General features: G+C 43.2%; 1 protein-coding gene and 1 long non-coding RNA gene across 6 annotated transcripts in view; both read left to right on the top strand.

Annotated features, from left to right (window-relative positions):
* Window positions 1-678: 678 nt before the first annotated feature.
* On the top strand, window positions 679-5,942 carry LOC116269425. The gene is made up of 2 exons (XR_004176928.1): window positions 679-906; window positions 5,805-5,942. It is a non-coding gene; the product is annotated as an uncharacterized LOC116269425 (long non-coding RNA).
* Window positions 5,943-13,380: 7,438 nt separating this feature from the next.
* The window catches only part of CNNM1 (cyclin and CBS domain divalent metal cation transport mediator 1), a 68,218-nt gene continuing 56,926 nt past the window's right edge, over window positions 13,381-24,672 (top strand). For 3 of the 5 annotated variants that reach the window (XM_031652134.1, XM_031652136.1, XM_031652135.1), the window contains exon 1: window positions 13,387-15,242. In XM_031652134.1, coding sequence (XP_031507994.1) covers window positions 13,670-15,242 — 1,573 coding nt within the window. In that variant the 5' untranslated portion in view covers window positions 13,387-13,669. Of the gene's footprint in view, window positions 15,243-24,672 lie in introns of all 5 variants that reach the window. The other 2 variants (XR_004176927.1, XM_031652133.1) reach the window with 1 other exon arrangement.

Here is a 24,672-nt window from a genome sequence, read left to right as displayed (position 1 = left end):
ATACAACCAGGATTTTCAGCGTCTTCCCCAAACGGCATCCTCACAGCCACGCCCCAAATCTTGTGCCCTTAATTAACAGGGAGTCCATATTTTCTTGGGATACTCCCTCCTCATTAGTCCCTCTAGGAGTCCTCAAAGAAGGGGGTACTCACCTCTCTTTTTGGCCGCCACCTGCTGCTCTCGGACGCTCAGCTCCAAGTCCCACATCTCCAGATCCCTCAGGTCCAGGTCCCTCAGCTCCAGCTTCCTCAGCTCCAGGTTCCTCAGCCCTGGGTCCCTCAGCCCACTGTCAGGTGCCAGTGGTTCCGCGCTGTGGTCAGCCTCCTCTGTCCACCCACCCGGGGGCGCTGGAAAAAAATCCTCTCTGGCCCCTCTTGTTTGAAAGTAGAGCCTTCTCGCCCCTCTGACATCAGTCATCGGTTTTCTTGGACCCTCCGCGGTCTGCCCCTCAGAGGGCACAGGCTCCCGCCAGGCCCCGGGTGGCTGCTCTCAATGCCATTCCGCGGGGGGCTCAGGCGGGCTCTGGTGCGCTCAGGGGCCTTTTCCTCTCAGGAGCTCGGTTCCAGAGACCGCCACTCTTCCCGCAGGCTCTGTCGACTCGAGTCAGCTGTTCTGAGGCGTTCAAGCCACGGAATGTGAGGGCAGAGGCTGAACACGTCTTAGAAGGTCGCTGGACAATCACGGCCTATGAGGAAGCTCTCGAATTTCCATGACCGTTGAAGCGCTTTCGAAGGAGAAAAGTTCCGGGGCTGTGAGGAGGCTCCGCGCATGGCGGGCCTGGGTAAGCAGCCTCTCACCTCATCAGTCTCAGCCCCACCCAGCCAAAATACTGATTCACCAGCAGAGAAGGGACATTGACCGGGAAGCCCTCGGAGCAAAACGGCGCCGGATTCCATTTGTCCCAGAGTATGTTCCTCCGCCCCCTCAAAGCCAAACAAGAAAATAACTCCAGTATTCCTTTCCCAACCCCAGCCTGGGGGGGGGGGAGAGGGGGGGGGGAGGTGGTGGTGGTGGTGGTGGGGGTGGTGGTGGGGGTGGCTGTTCTGAGACGGAGTATTCCTCTGCCGCCCAGGTTGGAGTGCAGTGGCGCCATCTCCGCTCACTGCAACCTCCGCCTCCGGGGTTCAAGCGATTCTCCTGCTTCAGCCTCCCCAATCGCTGGGATTACAGGTGCCGACCACCACGCATGGCTAATTTTTGTATTTTTAGAAGAGACAAGGTTTCACCATGTTGGCCAGGCTGGTCTCGAACTCCTGACCTCAGGTGATCCGCCCGCCTCCGCCTTCCAAAGTGCTGAGATTACAGGCGTGAGCCACCTCGCCTGGACACCTAGTGTGTACTTTCTAAAAACTCCCAGAGTGGGAGAACCCCCTACTATGGATTTTTAAATCTTCTGTTTGTTTATACAAACAATATATTCCCAGCTCTTACTGTGTGGTAGATACTGGAAATATAATGATACATGTCCATGGAATCATCATATGTATCACTTATTGGCAAGAATTTGACAGAATCCAAATTCTTGCCAATAAATAAAACTGGCTATTACTGGCCAGTTTACTTACCATTAAATAAAAATAAGCTATTATCCATTAATTATAAATGCCAGGAGAAGAACAAGAATCTGTGGGAATATGGGAGTGTTCCTGACATTTATAATTAAATTATAAAATAATTATATTATTTTATATTTTTTTACATATAATTATTTTATAATGGATATAATAATTATATCATAAATGCCAGGAGAACAAGAAGAATCTTTGGCAACATGGGGATGCTTTTGACCCATACTTGGGGAATCATGAAAAGCTTAGAGAAACTTCAAAGCTGAGACCTAAAACATAAATAAGGAGGAGTTTTCTGAGCCAAGGAAAGTGGACAGAGAAAATTCCAGGCAAAAGCCACAGCGTGTAGCAAGAGAAGATAAGAGAAAGCATGGCTCATTGGAGAAACTGAAACAAACTCAATATGGCTGAATGGTGGCCGTGCAGGGAGTAGTGATGACGTTGATTCTGGAGGTAGCCTATCTGGGTTCAAATCCCACTTGCCACTATTGAGAAGCAGGAAGGAAGGGATAGAGGAGATAGAAGAGAGATTTTTTAAAGGATACAAAATGACAGCTAGATAGGAGAAATAAGTTATTGTGTTCTATACCACTGTAGGATGACTATAGTTAACAATAATATATAGTTTCAAATAGCTAGAAGGAGGATATTGAACGTTCCCAACACAAAGAAATGATAAATGTTTGAGATTATAGATATGCTAATTACCCTGATCTGATGACCATACAGTATATGTATCAAAACATCACTATGTACCTCATGAATATATACAATTATTATTTGTCAATTTAAAAAATCAAATTAATAAAATTAAATATCTTTAAAAGATTGGAAAAGGCAGCTTGTGAAGGACTTGGGTAAGCCATATTAAGAGGTTTATAATGTATCCTAAGAACAATAGAGCACCACTGGAAGGTTTTAAGCAGGGGATTAACATAATTAGATTTATATTGTATAAAGATTACTCTCTGCATTGTAAAGAATGGAGGAGAGAAACAAAACAAGACTGGAGTCAGGAAAAATAGACTTGAAGAAGCCAAGGCCAGCATGAGTGAACCAATGAAACCCCTCATAGATATGTTTTCATTCCTGCTAATAAAACAGTGAAGGCTGTTAATGTTAACATTCACCTACATGAATAATAGCAGTGTGTCCAAATAATTTCAATGTATCATCCCTCACTTGCCAAAAACTTATCAGTTTTGACAAGATGATTGGAAATTTGTTTTGCTTCATTGCAGATAATCTGCAAACTAAGAAGATGTTGTCCCTATTGGCTCCTCCATCCAAATATGTCTTTCTGATTTTGTAACACAGGATTGTCTTTGACTCCCATTATCCTTGATCCCACAAGTTCACAGAGACAGAGTCACATGTATACTCAGTACAGAAAGGCCTTCAACACACTTTAGTCTATTATGCCTAGCTGAAGAGGTATTTCTTAATCCTTTAACCAGAATACAGGGTTATAGGTCTTGTTTCAGCCCATGATGCATAAGTTCATGACAAGGCACATGCCCTCAACTCTTCTTACACCAACCCAACTCCCTGCCTCTTAATAGACCAGAAAACAAATCCTTGCTTTACTTTGTCTTAGCTTTCTTTGCCTCTCCCAAGACTGTATCGCAAAAAGTTCAAATCTGGTTCTTCTGTATGTTTTCTCTCCTGTTTTTTTTTTTTTTTCTCTTTTCCTCTCCCTAAACTGTCTCTTTTCCTCATTATCCCCAAAAGAAATGACTTAAGATCACACATTCTCAAATAGGGAGGCAAATTCTTATTTACCAGAATTTCTCGTAGGAAAAAAGATAATAGTCCATAACTATCCAAGTAATTAATTCATTGCCTGTTCTCTAGACCCTAGGCAAGTCATACTGCTGAGATGCAAATCCCAGCTCAACCACTTACTTGCTGTGTGACCTTAGGCAAGTTATACTTAGTTGCTTTTCACTTCACTTTCCCTATCTATAAGCTAGAGATAATGGTCCTGTCTCATAGGGTTACTCTGAGGGTTAAGTGAGTTGATATATGTAAAATACTGAACAGAGTCAGGAATATTCTAAGAACTCAGTAAGTGCTGGCTATTACTGTATGCTGGGCACTGGGAATATAACAATGAGTGAGATAGGAAAGATTCTTGCTCTCCTGGACTTTATATCCTAATGAGGGGGAAGAAAATAAACAATCAAGTAAATAAAGATAACTGCAGAGTATGATAATCTTATAAAGAGAATAATGGAGTGAGCACGGAGGCTTTAGGTTAGATGGTCATGGACAGAGGAAAGATGAGATGGAATCAACAATGCAAGGAGCTGGAGAAATAAGCAACAAATTCGAAGACCATAAGAACCATCAAAAGGATGGAAAGAGCTTGGAGAGTTCTCAAAACAAGAGGCCAGTGTGGCTGATGATTGGTGAGCTCAGGGGAGAGTGGCGGTAAGCTAAAGTCAACATTTACATGAAAGCCACATTCAGCAGAACTATGTGTATCCTGTTAAGAGGCTGGATTTATTTTCAATGTCATGAGAAGACACTGAAGGGTATTAAGCAGGTAAATAATATTATCAGGTCTATGTTTTAAGAAGACCCTTTCTAGATCTCTGTGAAATGCATTGCCCCAGGCAACCTGCTCAGCTAACAAAATTTTAGCACTGTCCAGGAACTTAAAGTTCATGCAAATTCATCTCCAAAGTCCTTCCTATTCTAATAATCAGTGGTTCAATGCTGAAGTTGAAGAGACCTTTGATTTCTCAGCAACACAATCTAAGTACAGAGCTGTATTATTTCTTTTTCTGTTTGTGCGATTGGTTTTAAATGGTTGAGTCATGTCAAATAAATGCCTTTAATTGTTCTTGTTTCTTGCCTCCAAATTCCCAAATGCCAACCAACAATTTTCTGCTAATGAAGTGTCCAAAACTAAAAACAGCATCCCAGGTGCTATCTCACTAGGGCCAAACAGAAAGAGCTATTATCTCCCTGCTTTATGACAAGAGACCAGTGTCATATTTTTCTCACAATATTATACAGCAGACATGTATCTAATTTGCCGTTTAGCATCACCCTAGGGCCTCTTACAGCTATTACTATTTTCCAGGTGTTGCCCGCCTCATGAAAAAATTTCTTTCCAATTATTTTTCCCCAGATGCTTCTGCTTGAAATTTTTCCAAGTTGAGTGTCATTCCCTCTGCCATATTGTTAATGTTTTATATAATTTATTTGGCTTTCCTGGTGTTTGCAACATGTCTTCTCTTAGGGTCATCTGAAAATTTCATTAACATGTTTGTGAACAGGATGTAGCTAGAAGGGAAGTGCTGAGGGACTCATCTTCTGTTCCTTTATTAGTTAGGTATTGGTTCTAGAAATGGAGAAGGAGCCCATTCGTCAAAAGTAGAATTTGTCTCTACTCTTCTTACACACACACACACACACACACACACACACACACACTCGATGTGAACAAAACCTCTGTATCAGGGATCCCTAACATGCTGATCACAGACACGATAGCACACTGGGGTTCCCATGTACCCCTGTGATTGTATTCACAATAAATTCATGTTGTTGTATCCTTGAGTAGATATGCAGTTTTCTAGGGAAAAGGCCAATAGCTCTCATTAGAATCTCATGGAGGGTCAGGTGTGGTGGCTCATGCCTGTAATCCCAGAAATTTGGGAGGCCGAGGCAGGTGGATCACTTGAAGTCAGGAGTTCAAGATCAGCCTGTTCAACATGGTGAAACCCCATCGCTACTAAAAATACAAAAAATTAGCTGGGCATGGTGGCACACACCTGTAATTCCAGCTACTCAGGAGGCTGAGGCAGGAGAATCACTTAAACTCAGAAGGCGGAGGTTGCAGTGAGCCAACATGGCACCATTGCACCCCAGCCTGGACGACAGAGAGAGACTCGGTCTCACACACACAAAAAAGAATCTCATGGGAGTGTGTAAACTGCAAAAAGGTTAAGAACCATTGTTTTATATCATTATTTCTCAAAGACTGAGCCAACAGTCAGCTCAATTGGAATCACATGGGATGCTTAGTAAACTGCAGATTCTTGGGTTATTCTAGACATACATAATGGAAATGGAGATAGGAATGTCAATTATTTTTGACTGGGATAAGTATGTTAATTGTACAAAATTTAAAAGGCCAAAAAACTCTCCTATCCCTGTGTCCTAGCTACCAGTTTCTTTTCAGAGAGGCAACCACTGTTACCGGTTTTCTGTGTATTTTTTTAGAACCTGAAAGAAACAAAAGAACAAAGAAAACAACAACAGCCACCACCACAAACTCCCCACGTGATTTCTATGACGTTTATGACAGTAAAATTTGAGAACCATTGCTCTGTAAAGAAAAAGAATGAATGTTTAACTGCGCTAAAGACTGTCTCAATCAGACCTTTTCCCCTACCCATTTAAGAGCCCAGTTATCCTGACAAACAACACTCAAAGCCAATTACATATATACAACTTTCCATTCTTTCATCTCCTCTCAGTAAAGAAAGCGTCTTCAATCTTTTTTCTGTTTGGTTAGAGTTTATCACCTCTGCTTCTGGCTGTCTGTTGACCTAGTCTGATAGGTCACCTGATTCGGTGTTGAATAAACTGGTAGCCAAAGTGGAATTGACCTTCTGACTGCCCAAATGCTGGGGATTACTCTTTCCCTCCAGAAAAACTTCTTAGCCTTTTTGGTAAAACAAAAAACCTCCCTAGCCTAGGCAGCTTCTCTTACTAACTGATAGAAACAGCATATCTCAGAAATGCTGTACACAAAATTAATCGTTTATTGTGGGCATTAACAAGTCTAGATTGTCTCGTACCTGCTCTACTGGCAGGTGTAGAAGCAGCCGGCTCTGTGCTGTGGAATGGAAGCTGTATCTCTCAGCTTCTGCCTGAGTTGGGTCCAGAGATTTAAGCACAGTAAAGCATAGGTTCATGTTTCCATATGTGAAGCTCTGTTGAATGTGGAATGTCCTATAAAAGAGAACAGATGTACTTTAAATGCCAATTCAAAACTTTAGCTCCCAATTTCACACCTGAAAGTCTAACAAATATATGAAGAGAGGCACAAGGTTGCTAGGAATCAGGGACATTTAAATTGAAAGAACGAGATAACACTTCCTGCCCATCAGCTTATCCAAACTGGAAAGTGAACAAAACCAAATGCAGGCTATGAAGTAGGAAAACAGAAAACCTTAGGCGCTGCTGGTGGAGAGGCAATTCTGAGTGAATGCATACACTGTGGCCCAACAGTCCCACGGCAGCTACATCCTAAAGGAATTGCCTCACAGATCCAGTAGGACCATGGTCAAAGATTTCCCTGTGGCTCTGTTTGTAGTAGTGGGAAGTAACCTAAGTGTCCATCTCCAAAGGAATGGATAAAAATAACATTCTGGCTACCCACTATGGAACACCATGCAGCATTTAGAACACCAAACCAGGTGTATGTTCAGCAACATGAACAGATTTTACACAAAGAGTGTTGTGTGAAAATGTAATAAACAGCACAAGTTCTATAGTAATTTTATGAAAATTTAAAACACATTTATAGGCAGAAAGTAGATTAGTGGTTGCTGGAGGCTTGGGGCAGGGATTGGAGAGAAACTGAACGGGTACAGGATTTATTTTAGGTGTGATGAAAATGTTCTGGAATTAGATCAATGGTGATTGTTGAACAAGTTTGTAAATATTCTTTAAAAATTAAATCACTGAATTTTACACTTTAAAGGTTCAATTTGGCTGAGTGCAGTGGTGCAGACCTGTAATCCCAGAATTTTGGAAGGCCAAGGTGGAAGAATCACTGGAGCCCAGGGCTTTGAAACCAGCCTAGGCAACATGGAGAGACTCCATCTCTACAAAAGTTTTTTTGATTTTAACAGAATTAGCTGGACATGGTGGTGTGCACCTGTAGTCCCAGCTACTGGAGAGGATCACTTGAGGCCAGGAGGTCAAGAGGGCAGTGAGCTATGATCATGCCACTGCACTACAGGCAAGGTGACAGAACAAGACAGAACATAAAATAAAAGGGTGAATTTTATGGTATGTAAATTGTATCTCAATAAAGGAAAAACACAAACCAATACTAAGTATTCTACAAGGATACATACATTCTTAAGGATATATCAATCAATATTGGAGTGGCTATCTGAAAGGGGAAGGGATGAGATTAGGGATTAGAATGGGGTAAGAGAGGCTTTTTATAGCTGATGATGCTAGTGTACCATCAATTATCAACTGAGGAAGATGATTAACTCAATTCTCTCTGCCTGTGATAAAACTAACAAACATACACCACCAACAACAACAACTGAGGGTGGGAGGAGGGAAGGAAAAAGGAAAAGCAAGTTTATAGTTTTAGTGAGGGAAAATGTGCTATAATGAGGAATAAAAAAAAAGTTTAGAGTCTACAGTGGTAAGAACATTGTTAGTGCAACTGGCCAGGTGCAGTGGCTCACACCTGTAATCCCAGCACTTTGGGAGGCTGAAGCAGGCGGATCACTTGAGGACAGGAGTTTGAGACCAGCCTGACCAACATGGGGGAAGCCCGTCTCTACTAAAAGTACAAAAAAAAAAAAATTTAGCCAGGCAAGGTGGTGCATGCCTTTAATCCCAGCTACTTGGGAGGCTGAGGTACAAGAATCGCTGGAACCTGGGAGGCGGAGGTTGCAGTGAGCCGAGATCGCCCCACCATACTCCAGCCCAGGCAACAGGGCAAGACTCTCTCAAAAAAAAAAAGTGAGTGCAACTATGTAAAACGATGTATGTAAACAAACAAAAGTACAACAGATTGCTATAGTGTAGTGTTGTGTAAAATAGTGTGGTGTATTGGAGTGCCTTGGCCATCCATTGTATAATCTTGGACACCAGTGTACTTAATTTCTCTGTAGCTCAGCCTCCTCATGTAAAATGGAAATTATAATAATAATACCTACTTCCAAAGGTTCTTATGAGAATTAAATGAGTTAATTTATGCATGATATATAGTGAGCCTTCTGTAAAGGTTACCTGGTATTATTGTTTTCCTAACTTTTGGAACTGTAGACCTTGGACTCAAACTATGTGTCTCATTGAGCTCCACTAGCCATTAATCATGTGACTTTCACAAAGTCACCCAATCTGAACCTCAATTTTCTCATCTATTGTGAGAAATAAAAGGGATAATGTTCTTGGCACATGGCAAACACTCAATGAATGCTAACGGGCCGGGCATGGTGGCTAATGCCTGTAACCTAGAACTTTGGGAGGCCAAGGTGGGCAGATCACATGAGGTCAGGAGTTCGAGACCAGCCTGGCCAACATGGCAAAACCTCGTCTCTCTCTACTAAAAATACAAAAATTAGCCGGGAGTGGTGGCGTGCTTCTGTAATCCCAGCTACTCAGGAAGCGGAGGCACAAAAATCGCTTGAACCCAGAGGCAAAGGTTGCAGTGAGCAGAGATCACGCCACTGCATTCCAGCTTGGGCAACAAAACAAGACCCTGCCTCAAAAAAAAAAAAAAAAAAGCTAACAGATTATATTATTAGGAATATTACTAATATGCTGTCATAGTTTTAAAGTACAAAAAAGGAATAGAAGATACAAAATTTAATAATTTTATGTTCTTCCTATGTATAAATTCTTCCATTTTTATAACATCTAATTTTTGTGGATAGAGTTCTCAGACCCTCTTCTCTAGATGATGAGTCCCATACACCCTCAGGGCACTTTGAACAGCTCCTTCATGGGAATAATTAATTAATTAGGCAGGTAGGCAATTTCTGGTTTATGTCTGTCTTCCTCAGGAGAATCTAAGCTCCAAGATGACAAAGATGGTGTCGGCTATGCCCAATATCTAGCACAAGGCCTGGCACTTTGTTGATTAACAAATATTTATGGAATGGATGAACAAGAAATGAAATAAACAAAAGCATTTTAACATGTACATTCTGAAATAACATAGTCATGATATTAAAAGTAAGTATTATTTCCTCCGTCTCTCCAAGAAGAGAGGAAGTGCCCATCTTGTAAGCTAAGAAGACAGTAACCATTCAGATTCTGGGGAGCTATTTTTGGCAGCTCTTCCTTAGGAGAATCACACTGCCTGAACCTGTCCCCAGGAATCCCTTCAGTTACAGCAGAGCTCTGGAAACCCAGTACTTTTCCAGAACCTCCTGTTCAGTAAAAGGAAAAGTACTCAGTCTCTCTAGATTATGTTCACACAGTGTATGTTAGCCCTTACTCTCTGACTCATGAAAGGGTAGGGAGCTTATAACTGTCTTTCACTTCACAAATGAGGAAATGAGCCCAGAAAAGTGGATTGATTTTCCAAGCCTAACACTTGTTAATAATAGAGCTGGTGCAATTGGGAATAGGCTCATTCTTACATTTCTCTCTCTTTCTCAATACATCTGTAATACACATATATTTGATTTATTTAAATTACATTTATGAAAGATTTTTTATTACATTGGGGGAAAAGCCCTTGATGTGTTAAGCAACAGGAGCTGACTAGATTATATATATAATACCTATTCAATTATAAAATATATAATTATATGGAGAGCACATATGTGTATGTGTGTATGTATTTCTCAATTACTTATCTATGTAGAAAATGTGAAAAGGAGTATAAAAAGTGTTAACAGTGTTTACCTCTGGTTGGTGGGTCATAGTGTATTTTTATTTATGTTTTTCTGCATTAAAACTTTTGTTAATAAGCATGTAATATTTTATAACCGGAAATTTCAGTTTTTTAATTCCTGCTCTAATCGTTTTTAAACATTTTATTTCAGTCAGCTCTACCAGGTAAAGGGAGCACCAACCTAGGCTCCAAAGAAGTTCTACCAGTCATTTAACCTGATCTGTAAAATGGGTATAATTATAGCTACTTCCCAGAGCTCTTGTGTATTGGAATAATAAATAAGAAATTCCTTCATAACTCTAAAGCTTGTTAAAGATGTTAAGTGGTATTGTAATGATGATAATGTTCTGTGGCCTAAAAGAGGTGGGAAAACCCTTAGGATAGCAGGTATCTTTGTGCTAAGAAGTTTAGGTTGGGAAGGGAAAGAAGTCTAAGTGTCAGGAGAGAAGTAAGAGCTTTTTTGCTCTTAAGAACATCAGCTAGGTAGGTGGCTCACGCCTGTAATCCCAGTACTTTGGGAGGCCAAGGCGGGTGGATCACCTGAGGTCAGGAGTTCAAGATCAGCCTGGCCAACATGGTGAAACCCCATCTCTACTAAAAACACAAACATTTGCCAGGCATGGTGGCACACACCTGTAATCCCAGCTACTTGGGAGGCTGAGACAGGAGGATCGTTTGAACCCAGGAGGCAGAGGTTGCAGTGAGCCAAGATCGCACCACTGTACTCCAGCCTGGGTGACAGAGCATGACTCTGTCTCAAGGAAAAAAAAAAGAAAGTAAAACAATCATATGGTTGACCCCAGTTCTCTCCTTCCCCTATACTTCCAATAAATCCCTCAATGTTCCCTCTTAAGATTAAACTTCCCTTCTGTCTCTTAAGTAGCCCATGCAAGAAGCAGCTTATAGTGGACAGGATCTAGTGTATTTTGAGACAATGGCATGTCACAAATGCCATGGAAAATGAGATTTCACACACAGGGATGATTTTTTACACTAAACAGAGGTGCCAAGGGTCGTATGTAAAATAACTCTTCCTTTTTAATTTATTAATTATTTTTAGAGACAAGGTTTCATGTTGTTGCCAGGCTGGAGTGCAGTGATGCTATCATAGATCAATGCAGTTTCGAATTCCTGGGCTCAAGTGATCCCCTTGCTGCAGCCTCCCAAGTAGATGAAACTACAGGCATGTGTCACCATGCCTGGCTAAGTTTTTTAATTTTTAATTTTTTAGAGACTGGGTCTCCCTTCATTGTTCCGTCTGGTCTCTAACTCCTGGCCTCAAGAGATCCTCCCACTTCAGCCTACCAAGTAGCTGGGATTACTATATTTTAAAATGTAATACAGACTTATGATAAATTTACCCAAGAGAAATAAAAATTTATGTTCTCACAAAAACCATCACACAAATGTTTATAGCCACTTTATTAATAATTGCTAAAAACTGGAAATAACTCAAATATTCCTTATTGAATGGATAAACAAACTGTCATACATCCATATAATGGAATGCTACTCAGCCATACAAAAGGATGAACTACTGAAAATCACAACAACAGATGAATCATAAATGCATTATGCTAACTTAGTAAAGGAATGGAGACTCAAAAAGGCTACAGACTGTATTCTCCATTTATATGATATTCCAGAAAAGAAAACTATAGGGGAGAACTGATCAGTAGTTCCCAGAAGATAAGACAGAGGGAGGGGTTGACTACAACAGGACAGTAAGAGAATTGGCAGGGTGGGGGGGTGGTGATGGGATTACTTTTTATTGTGATGGTTACATGTATATGCATTTGTCAAAAGTCATAGAACAGTACACCAAAAAGTGAATTTTACTATATAAAGTTTAAAAATAAATGTATAAAAATAATATAGTCCCAGGGTAAATTCAAACAATACAAGGAATTTAATAAGAAACTCTCCCTCCTAGGTCTTTGTGATAATAGATCTATATTTTGGTTGCAGTGATGGTCACATACATCCACACATGTGATAAAATGATAGTGAACTATACACGCACACATTACACCAATATCAACTTCCTGCTTTTGATATTGTACTATCATTAAGATGTAACCGACCAGGCACGGTGGCTCACACCTGTAATCCCAGCACTTTGGGAGGCCGAGGCACGCAGATCACCTTAGGTCAGGAGTTCGAGACCCGCCTGGCCAATGTGGTGAAATCCCATCTCTACAAAAAAAAAAAAAAAATACAAAAATTAGCCAGGCATGGTGGCAAGCGCCTGTAATCCCAGCTACTGGAGGCTGAGGTAGGAGAATCGCTTGAACCTGGAAGGTGGAGGTTGCAGTGAGCCGAGATCCCGCCACTGCACTTCAGCCTGGGCAACAAAAGTGAAACTTCGTCTCAAAATAAATAAATAAATAAATAAAATAAAATAAAATAAAATAAAAGATGTAACCGGCGGGTCGTGGTGGCTCAGCCTGTAATCCCAACACTCTGGGAGGCCAAAGCAGATGGATCATCTGAAGTCAGGGGTTCGAGACCAGCTTGGCCAACAGGGTGAGACCCCATCTCTACTAAAAATTCAAAAATTAGCTGGGCATGGTGGCGCACGCCTGTAATCCCAGCTACTCAGGAGGCTGAGATAGGAGAATCGCTTGAACCCGGGAGGTGGAGGTTGCAGTGAGCCAAGATTGTGCCACTGCACTCCACCCTGGGTAACAGAGCAAGACTCCGTCTCAAAATAAATAAATAAATAAATCTCATATAAATGTGTGTGTACAAATTTATACATAAATAATTTTAACACAAATGGTAGCATATTATACTTGCTGTTCTGCACCTTACTTTGTTTCTACAATTACTTCAGAGATTTTTTTCCACATCACATATACAATGGATCCACCTCATTATTTTTTCTTGCCATATAGTATTCCATTGCACAGTGGTTTCATTTATTTCAACAGTTTCATATTGATGGACATTCGGATCTTAACTAAGAATTGAACTTAAATAATTTAGAAATTTTTACAATAATGAAAGGTCGGCTGGAGTTGAGGCTAAAAGTTTTCACATATTCAAGACTTGACTCCAGAATATTCTTTTGACCAGAAGGGGGAATGCAAGTGGCAGGAGAAGCAAAAAGCTGGGAAATTTCCCGGGCCAATGGGGAAGCAGTGGAGCCGGCAGGGAATTACTGCCGGGTAGGAGTTCGCAGAGGGGCACCTTACTTTTGGAGTAGGAGGCCGTCTTGCAAGCCGAGACTTTTCAGGCTGCAGCCCAGATATACCGAAGTGTGTATCAGCTACGCACAGTGTGGTGATGCCTGGCCACCTCCAGCCTCCCGCGGGGACCCCCTGCCCAGGCGGAGTCTGAATGCCCACCGCCACCAGCCCACGCGCGCAGTGGGCGTACACGTGGTGACCTGCCTGCGGCTGGGTTCCCGGCTCCGGCTCCTCCTCCCTCCAGCTCTCGCTCGGCTTTCTGCAGTATCACGTGCAGCAGCGCTGGTTGCAGGATGGCGGCGGCCGCGGCGGCGGCAGCAGCGGTGGGTGTCAGGCTCCGGGACTGCTGCAGCCGAGGCGCTGTGCTTCTGCTCTTCTTTTCCCTGTCTCCTCGGCCCCCGGCCGCCGCCTCCTGGCTGCTGGGCCTGCGGCCAGAGGACACTGCTGGAGGCCGCGTGTCCCTGGAAGGGGGCACCCTGCGCGCCGCCGAAGGCACCAGCTTCCTCCTGCGTGTCTATTTCCAGCCAGGACCGCCGGCGACCGCCGCACCGGCGCCCTCACCGACCCTCTCCTCGGGGGAAAATGGCACCGCCGACTGGGCTCCGCGGCTCGTGTTCATCGAGGAGCCCCCGGGCGGTAGCAGCGTGGCCCCTAGCGCGGTCCCCACGCGCCCCCCGGGACCGCAGCGCTGCCGGGAGCAGAGCGACTGGGCATCGGACGTGGAAGTCCTGGGGCCCTTGCGTCCCGGGGGCGTGGCAGGCTCGGCCCTGGTCCAGGTGCGAGTGCGGGAGCTGCGCAAGGGCGAGGCGGAGCGGGGCGGCGCGGGCGGTGGCGGGAAGCTCTTTTCGCTCTGCGCCTGGGATGGGCGCGCGTGGCACCACCACGGTGCCGCCGGCGGCTTCCTGCTGCGCGTCCGCCCGCGGTTGTACGGCCCAGGCGGGGACCTGCTGCCTCCTGCGTGGCTGCGGGCGCTCGGGGCGCTCCTGCTGCTAGCCTTGTCGGCCCTGTTCAGCGGCCTGCGCCTGAGCCTGCTGTCGCTGGACCCGGTGGAGTTACGGGTGCTGCGGAACAGCGGCTCGGCCGCCGAGCAGGAGCAGGCGCGCCGCGTGCAGGCCGTTCGCGGCAGGGGGACCCATCTGCTCTGCACCCTGCTCCTGGGCCAAGCCGGAGCCAACGCGGCCCTGGCTGGCTGGCTGTACGCCTCGCTGCCGCCGGGCGTCGGGGGCACCGGGGAAGACTACAGCGAAGAGGGGATCCACTTCCCTTGGCTGCCGGCGCTCGTGTGCACCGGCGCGGTATTCCTGGGCGCCGAAATCTGCCCCTACTCAGTGTGTTCGCGGCATGGGCTGGCCATCGCCTCGCACAGCGTGTGCCTGACCCGGCTTCTGATGGCAGCCGCCTTTCCCGTGTGCTACCCGCTGGGCCGCCTGCTGGACTGGGCGCTGCGCCAGGAGATAAGCACCTTCTACACGCGGGAGAAGCTGCTGGAGACGTTGCGGGCCGCAGACCCCTACAGCGACCTGGTGAAGGAGGAGCTCAACATCATACAGGGTGCCCTGGAGCTGCGCACCAAAGTGGTGGAGGAGGTGCTGACCCCCCTGGGAGACTGCTTCATGCTGCGCTCAGACGCGGTGCTCGATTTCGCCACTGTCTCCGAGATCCTGCGCAGCGGCTACACTCGCATCCCAGTGTATGAGGGCGACCAGCGGCACAACATTGTGGACATTTTATTTGTCAAGGACTTGGCCTTCGTGGACCCCGACGACTGCACCCCGCTCCTCACTGTCACCCGCTTCTACAACCGGCCCCTGCATTGTGTTTTCAATGACACCCGACTGGACACAGTACTGGAGGAGTTTAAGAAGGGTGAGCAGGAGTCTATCTTCTCCCCCAACTTCTATCCCCTTCAAAGGTTTTATCCTTTCCTAACCACGTGAGGCTCTAGGTACCCAAAGCAATTTATCTCCTATAGTACCAAAAACCCAAGGAAGACTCTACCTCTTGGCTCCCTGGCTATTTTCATCTCACTTCTACCTCACTTCTTGCTCCTGATTGAGCCCCAGGCCTCTTCCCCTCTACTTGACTCACAAGATGCAACATATTCCTTATTTATTCCATTCCACCAGTGTTTTTCCAACGCCTACCAAGTGTCAGATACTGTGTAGGTGGGAGATAGCCCTTGAAGGTCATTACATAGCTCCCCACCTATTACAGGAGGCACCTCTACAGGTTCCCATACAAGCAGCCTTTGCTTTAAACTCCCAGGGCTGAAAGCTATTTACAGAGCAAACTAGTCCCATTGCTGGACAGCTCCAGTGGCTGACAATGTCTTCCCCATATAGAGCAGAAATTTGTGTCTCCAAATCCTCCTAACTCTTCTGCCTTTTGAATCATGTAGACTAAACCCAAACACCTTAGACATTCTTCCCCATATTTAACTTCCCATCAGGTATTGGCTGCACACATATCAAGTACTCAGGTTCAGGGCCTGGTGCGGTGGCTCATGCTTGTAATCCCAGCACTTTGGGAAGCTCAGGCAGGAGGATTACTTGAGCCCAAGAGTTCAAAGCTGCAGTGAGCTGTAATCCCACCACTGTACAAAAGAACAAGACGCTGTCTTTGATGGGGGAGGGAAGTACTCAGATTGGGGGTTAAAAGTTGACTAAGGCAGTAGGATCCTTGTAATTCTGGGAACTGTGGTCCTGTGAAATAGGATAGATCTGAACCTGAAGAAATATTCTGGGTAGAGGAGATCCTAGAAAACTTGCATACCCAAATGAGTGGGGTTTCCTTCATTGCAGTCACCATCCTCCAACCCTCCTCCCCAAACTCAGGCTTGATGTCATGCTTATAACTTGTTTACTTCATGTCTGAGTTTGTCTTCAGAAAGTGCCTTCTGGTGACTATAAATTCACTCAAGAAAAATCAGCCTGGGTACATTAGAGTCACTCTTCTGGGCATTACACAGTTTGACTGCCCCCCTAGTTCACCAGATTTCACCCAGAACCCTTGACTGTTTTTTAAAATCAAATCCACTTTCAAGAATCAACATTGAGACCATTCAAAAGACTATCTCACAAACCCTGAAAGCAACTCCAGACATCATAATTTGAAAACAGGGACACAATTAGAATAAATGTAGAACTTTCCAGAATGACTCCTCTGAAGGAGGCACTCATCTGATATGAGTTGGAATGTTTATTAAAAACAAAAACCAAAAAAATCAATCCCTTGACTTCAGATTCAGGCTTCAGATCTAGCTTCCTTGTGGCTAGCAGTACTCTCATTTGACTGCATTTTGTATAAATTTTTTTGTCAAAAATGTAATCCATGATAATTTGAGCCCAAGGCTGCAGTGAGCTATGATTATGCCACTGAACTGTAGCCTGGATTACAGAGCAAGACCCTGTCACAAAAAAGAAAGAAAGAAAGCGAGAAAGAGAGAAAGGATGGAAGGAAAGAAGGAAGGAAGGAAGGAAAGGAAGGAAGGAAGAGAGGGAGGGAGGGAGGGAAGGGGGGAGGGAGGGAAGGAAGGAAGGAAGGAAGGAAGGAAGGAAGGAAGGAAGGAAGGAAGGAAGGAAGGAAAAGGAAAAATTCAATCTCACTACTTTAACATCATAAATAATCTTTAGAACTTTGAATACAAACAAATCTGGGGTCTTGTTCCTGCCACAATATTTTGAAATCATATTAAATATTAAAATGTAGCCTGGGAGGGGGGAAAAGGTCTAAAAGCTACTTTCAGTCTCAGATTTGAGAGAACAGCCCTAGACTTTGTGTTGGTATGATGAAAAGGGAGAGAAATGTATATATGGCAGCTATTTTAGTCCATTTTCGGCTGCTGTTTCACCCTGTTCAGTCCATCTCACCTTAATCCTTGCATTCATAGCTCCCACTGCAACTTGAGGTTCATCTATCCACTCTTAGAATTGTGCTGATATTTTGTGTATCTTAGAGAAGTAGGGTCCTAGATCTGGGCATTGGGGGGCATAAACCACAGAAATTTATTTTGTCAAAGATCTGGAGGCTAGCAGTCTGAGATCAAGGTGTCTGGGCAGGTTTGGTTTCTTCTGAGGCATCTCTCCTTGGCTTGCAGTCACCACCTTCTGTGTCCTGACATGGTATTTCCTCTGTATGCATGCATCCCTGGTGTCTCCTTGTGTGACCAAATTTTCTCTTCTAGCAGGGACACCAGTCAGATTGGATTAGGCCCACCCTACTGGCCTCATTTTAACTCAGTCACCTCTTAAAAGTGATAGTTAAGACACAGAGCAGTGTGTCATTGTCATATGCTGGCAGAAGATATTTTAAATGAAACTCCTATGAACTCATTCATTCACTTGTTTAGGTTTTTTTTGTTTGTTTTTTTGTTGTTGTTGTTCGTTTGTTTGAGACAGAGTTTCACTCTGTTGCCCAGGCTGGAATGCAGTGGCGCCATCTCGGCTCACTGCAACCTCTGTCTCCTGGGTTCAAGCAATTCTTCTGCCTCAGCCTCCCAAGTAGCTGTGAGTACAGGAGTACAGCACCAAGCCTGGCTAATTTTTGTATTTTTAGTAGAGAGCCACTGCACCCAGCCTCATTTAGTATTTTTTAAACATCTGTACAGTTTTAGGCAACAGGGGAGACAAGAAGACTGTCCTCAGGAGGTTAGCAATATACAGGGCATAATGAGCAGTGTTTTGAAGTAGGAATTGTCATATCAACTCTTATATCCCCAGCACCTTACACAGTGCCTTGTACATAGTAAGCTGTTCCAAAAAGTTGATATTGATCTGAAATGAATCCCTGTTCAGAGTTTCTAAACGTGGTCTGAAAAAAGTTCCTTTAGTGTTCTATTAATGGCTACTTTGTTTTTACGTAGATCACTAAAGAGAAGCAAGCCATTATAGAGAATACTATGCCAAGGAAGATATTTCCACTTCCTTTCATAGCCTTGCTACTTCCTCAAAGTAAGGTCCATGAAAGAGCAGCATGAGTCTCACCTGGGAACATATTAGAAATGCAGAATTTTATGCCTTACCCTAAATCCACTGAATGAAAATCTGCATTCTAGCAAGCCTCCAGGTGGCTCCTATGTGACATTAAAGTTTGAGAAGCATTGCCTTCAGAGACCCCTTATTAACAGTGTTTGGTAGATCTGCTTAGGATAGAATATGAGACATAATGAAGAAGGTGGCTGTCCTCAGGCTGCAAGCCGTATAACATAGTGGTCATTTTCTTTAGGAGTTATACATTTGCACCATAGGTTAGGAGATGAAAGCTGGGTTGAACTGCTTTTCTTTGCCTTTAAAAATAACTTTTTTGGCTGGGCACGATGGCTCACGCCTGTAATCCCAGCACTTTGGGAGGCCGAGGTGGGTGGATCACCTGAGGTCAGGAGTTGGTGACCAGCCTGGCCAACATGGTGAAACTTCATCTCTACTAAAAATACAAAAATTAGCCAGGTGTGGTGGCACACACCTGTAATCCCAGTTAATTGGGAGGCTGAGACAGGAGAATTGCTGAGATAGGAGGCGGAGGTTGCACTGAGCCGAGATTGCACCACTGTACTCCAGCCTGGGTGACAGACCAAGACTCTGTCTCAAAATAAATAAATAATTAATTAAAAAATAATTTTTAAAGCAGGTCTTTAATAGCTCTTCCATTTTTCTTACTTCCTTGCATCTCAAGTAACTTAACCACCAACAAATCCCTTAGAAGGTAGAAGAATGATATTAATAGAAGCCACAGTTACCATTAATTGAGCACTATCAGTTCTTCCAGGCACCATGCCAGGCCCTTTACATACTCAGAACAACCCTCCTGGGTAGATGTTATTAACCCCATTTTACAGTTGAAGAAACTAAAGCTCGGATCAATAACATGACTTGTACAACTTTCCATGACTAATAACTGACTGAATTGTGATGTGAACTACATCTGTAGGACCCCAAAGCCTGTTCTTTCCCTGCTTCACCCATCTTATTCCTTCCTCCATCCTGGAATGCCTGCCACCCACAGGGTTCAAAGGTAGCTTTTTCACCTCTGATTGCTGCCCATGGCTGATTCACCTCCAGTTTCTGGAGGTCAGTGATGTAGCTTTATAATTACAGTAATTGCTAACATGCATATTGCGCTTGACAGAACATTTCTATACACCTTCTCTTGTCCAATCTTAAACAACTCTGCAGTTACAGGTGATGATATGGGATTTTATCTTTTTACTTCTTACGAGTTGCAAGTCTTTAGCAGTGGGGAAGAGGAAAATGGTTTTTCACACTAGAGTGCTAGGTTTACAAAAGGGAACAATATTTCTCCCCACTGAACTGTAAGTTCATTGAGGGCAGAGAATGAATCTTATTTACTTTGTATTATCAGGGTAAGTACAGTGACCACCATGGCTAGGGGATGTATAAACATTTATTGAATAAATGGTTTTAAATACCTAACTTCTATATTTCTATGTTTGAGTGAGGTGACCTCTAAATACAGAATAGTTAATGTTGTTCCTTAATCTCAGCAAATCTCTCCTCTTCCTCTTCATGGGCCTCTATCCTCAATAAGTGGCACCACTTGTGCCTTTAGTCACCCAGGCTAGAACGCTCTCCTTTGCATTCACCTCATCCTATTAATCATTGTCTTAGTCTGCATAGGCTGTCATCACAAAATAGCATAGACTGGTGACTTAAACAACAGAAATTTGTTTTCTCACAATTCGAGGCTTCAAAGCCAAGACCAAGGTTCTGGCCAACTCAGTTTCTGGTAAGGACGCTCTTCCTGGCTTGCAGATGGGTGCCTTCTCTCCGTGGCCTTTCCTCAGTGCATGCCCACAGAGAGCAAGAGGTTCTGGTCCTCCCTTCTTAGAAAGACACCAGTCCTGTTGGATTAGGGCCCACCCTTATGCCCTCATTTAATCTTAACCACTGTACTTCCTTAGAGGCCTCTCTGGGGGTTGTTAGGGCTTCAACATACGAATTTTGTGGGAAGACAAGCATTCAGTCCATAACAATCACCAAAGCTGGTCAAATAATTGGATGCCAATATTGCATCCAACTGCAGTCATATGTCATTTTGGTCAATGATGGGCTGCACGTAAAATGGTGGTCCCATAAGATTACACTAGAGCTGAAAAATTCCTATCACCTAGTCATATCCTAGCAGTCATAACACCTAACATCGTCATAAGACAACACATTACCTTTACTGTGTTTAGATATGCAAATACTTACCATTGTGTTACAATTACCTACAGTATTCAGTACAGTAACATGCTCTACAGGTTTGTAGCCTAGGAACAATAGGTTATAACAGATAGCCTATATGTGTAGTACACTATATCCTCTAGGTTCTGTGTGAGTACATTTTATGATGTTCACACAATCATGAAATTGCCTAGCAATGAATTTCTCAGAGAGTGTCTCCATAGTTAAGCAGTACATGACGATTTCTAAAACCTGTACATAATGTAATCCACTATTTCTTCCACTTAGTTATTCACTGATTTTATTCAACAAATAGTTGTGTTGGCACAGTGGAGAACACCACCAACATACTCCTTGTCTGCATAGAGCTTCATTCTAATACAGGAGACAGAAATTAAGCAAACAGGATAGTGATTAAGAACATAAGATTTGGCCGGGCATAGTAGCTCACACCTGTGATTCTAGCACTTTGGGAGGCCAAGGCAGGTGGATCATTTGAGGTCAGGAGTTAGAGACCAGCCTGCCAACATGGTGAAACCCCGTCTCTACTAAAAATACAAAAATTAGCTGGGCAGCAGTGGTGCACACCTGTAATCCCAGCTACTCAGGAGGCTGAGGCAGGAGACTTGCTTGAGTCTGGGAGGCAGAGGTTGCAGTAAGTCAAGATCATGCCACTGAACTCCAGTGCGGGCAACAGAATGAGACCCTGTCTCAAAAAAGGAACATAAGACTTACTAGAATGCCTGAGTTGATACTGGCCCTGGGCAAATTACTTAACTGTTTATGTCTGTTTCATTATTTCAAGTGAAAATAATACTAATATTTACTCATAAGATTGTGTGAAATATTAAGACTATTGCATTATGCTAACTTACTACCTGTCATATAAGTACTAAGTAGATGTTAGCTATGATTATTAAATATAAACACAAGTCTATTACTCATTTATGCAAATGCCTCCTAAGAAGTTACACTTTTTCACATTTTTGTCTCCCTCAAATTCATTCTCTCCAGTGCCACTAAAATAATCTCCAGTAACGTCACTGCTTAAAACCCTTCTGCAGCTCCCCGCTGCCTACGGGAGAAGAGCTAAGCTGGTAAGGCAGCCAGCAATGCACTCATGACCTGCTTCCTGCCCTCCCCTTCGGCCTCATCACTCACCACTCCCTGCCACAGCTTTACCCTCCAGCAACGCTGAACTCTGTGGTGCACTGTGCTATTCTTGTCTTTGTCCCTTTATTCACACTGCACTTCTGTCAGGAATATGCTTTGCCTGACTAATTCATTGCCAGCTCTTTAATACTCAGCTCAGAGGCCACCTCCTCTGGGAAACTTCTCCTATAAACCCCAAAATACAAAAATAGATGTTTTGGCCAGCTTCATTGTTTTATGTGCATATCTCAATCATTGAACTAACAAGCTGTACTATCAGTGTGTATTTATAAGTGCCTCTCACCCATATAATGAGCATCTCCAGGGCAAGACTATCTTATCTATCTTTGTAGCTCCAGCAGCTAACGATGGATATGACACATAGTACATTTTCAATAAATGTTTGTTTAAAGACTGAATGGATGACTAAAGGAGTTAAACTTTAATATAGTGGAAGAGATCTGCAGAGCACTAGTAAATGAATTAAATCATTTTGCACTATGCAGCAGAACAAATCAAACTTAGAAGTTTGTTAGTGTTAGAAGAAAAGTGTTGCATATATTGTTTCTCAGTTTCTTTAGGTACATCTATTAATATTTATTACAACAATTTCTTTTCACATGTAAAGCACTGTGCTAAGAGTTAGGGGTATGAGATAAAAATCTCTGTTCCCAAGGAGCCTAGAGTATAGTGGATGAGTAGCACTTCCCTTTGCAAAGCTAGAAGGCAAGCTGGACACTCACCTTTCCCATGACTTCCAGTGACCTTGAACTTACAAGTCACGTCTCAGTATATAAGTACAGAATATGGGTAAGACGGACCTTGGTACGTAAAGCATTAAAATGAAAGTGCTATACTAGAAATGCAAAAATGCAATGGGAACATGGAGGATACAATAACTATGACTAGGTGGCATTTTCTTTTTTTTGAGATGGAGTCTCACTTTGTCGCCCAGGCTGGAGTGCAGCGGCATGATCTCGCCTCCCAGGTTCAAGTGATTCTCCTGCCTCAACCTCCCAAGTAGCTGGGACTCCAGGCATGTGCCACCATGCTCGGCTAAATTTTTGTATTTTAGTAGAGACGGGTTTTCACCGTGTTGCCCAGGGTGGTCTCGAACTCCTGAGCTCATTGGGCAATCTACCAGCCTCGGCCTCCTCCCAAAGTGCTAGGATTACAGGTGTGAGCCACTATATCCAGTCATATTTTGCTTTTATAAATTTTTTACTGAAGTTTATCTTTCTATAATTTATACAGAAAAGAATTTAAATATAGAATAGTAGAAAAAAGAAGTATGAAAATCATGTGAGGATAATCATCGCACTGTCCTGAAATAGTAACTCAATATTTTGTCATATTAAAAATATATTGCACATAATAACAATCTTAATGAAATTCTTAAAAAGAAAACAAAGGAAAAACCCATTGTCCTGCCATCAAGCACAAATCAAATGTCCCATTCCAATCCTAACAGTGATTTTCTTATAGGATGGTATTTTTGCTATAGTTTCCTCAGGGTTGAGTTCTATAATTTGGGAAGACTAATTTTAAAAATGGAGCCGTAGAGATTTATCATACTTCTTAAATTTACTACTCTATTATTGGATTGCTTTTAGGAGACACCAAGTCCTGTATAGACAACAGGGGAAAGAAATAAAGCTTTGTTCTGAAGTCAAAGACTTCTGAGTAATACAGCACTGACTGACATTTAACTCAATTAAACATTTTAGCTTTGCTGGACTAGTAACACCATCTTTGCAAACAACAGAGCACAACTCATGTATGCTAGGTTGTTCCACCTATGAACTAGCATGGCTGTAACACAGTCTACTGCACAATCCATATTCAGTCTTTGCTTATTCATTGATTCATTCAGTAAACATTTTTTGAACTCCTGCTTTGGGCCAGGCATTGTACTAGACTCTGGAAATACAGTGGTGAGGTAGGCAGACATTATGGAGCTAAAAATATCCTCTTCCATCTTTGGTCTTCCTGCAAGTGGTCTGTTGCCTAAAGTAGGGATCCCCAACCCCCAGACTGCAGACCAGTACCAGTTTGTGGCCTGGTAGGAACTGGGCCGCACAGTGGAAGGTGAGCAGTGGGCAAGCATTACTGTCTGAGCCCCACCTCCTGTCAGATCAACTGGGGCTTTAGGAGCGAGAACCCTATTGTGAATTGTACATGCAAGGAATCTAGGTTGCATGCTCCTTATGAGAATCTAATGCCTGATGATCTGAGGTGGAACAGTTCCATCCCCAAACCATCCCCCCTCCCACCCCAGTTCATGGAAAAATCATCTTCCACAGAACCAGTCCCTGGTGCCGAAAAGGTTGGGGATCTCTGGCCTAAAGCGTGTCCAACCAGCCAGTAAGTGCTCCTGGCCCAGACACACAATGTGACCTTTTCACTGCAGAATAATCTAGTCCAAAAAGCCAATGTTTTACTTTACACTCCAAATGCTGACCTTAGCTATTTTTTCAGGAAGAATAACCATTCCATTGCTTAATTCTATAAAAACCTGCCAAAACATTAGTGCTATATTCTTTGTCTTCCATAAAAGAAAATAAAATTTTTCATTCACAATTACATTTCACTGGTGTAAATAGACGTATTACATTTTTAAATGTGTTAAATGTTGCTAAATAATAATTAGTAAAATGTATAATGAGATGCTTACTTTCTAAACAATAGAGCAAACAGTAAACAAAGTGTAGTCCATTGTACATACAGAGAAAGAATGAAAGGAAACGAAAAAGGGAAAGTAATTAATATTCAAGATGATAAACTTGTGGGGTTTCTTCCTTTAAACATTTTCATTGTGATTGTTATAATATTGTTATATTCTTTTTTTTCCAGCCCGGCAAAAGAAATGCCAGGTAACAATAGAATCTGAACTGGAAGGGGCACTAATAAAACCTGTGAGAGAATCTCATTCACACTTTTTTCCAATTTAGTTATCTTTTCCA

Source organism: Papio anubis, chromosome 11 (genome assembly GCF_008728515.1).
Source record: "Papio anubis isolate 15944 chromosome 11, Panubis1.0, whole genome shotgun sequence".
Taxonomy (NCBI): Eukaryota; Metazoa; Chordata; class Mammalia; order Primates; family Cercopithecidae; genus Papio; species Papio anubis.
Note: the sequence above shows the minus strand (reverse complement) of the source record. Positions and strands in the feature narration are given on the sequence as shown.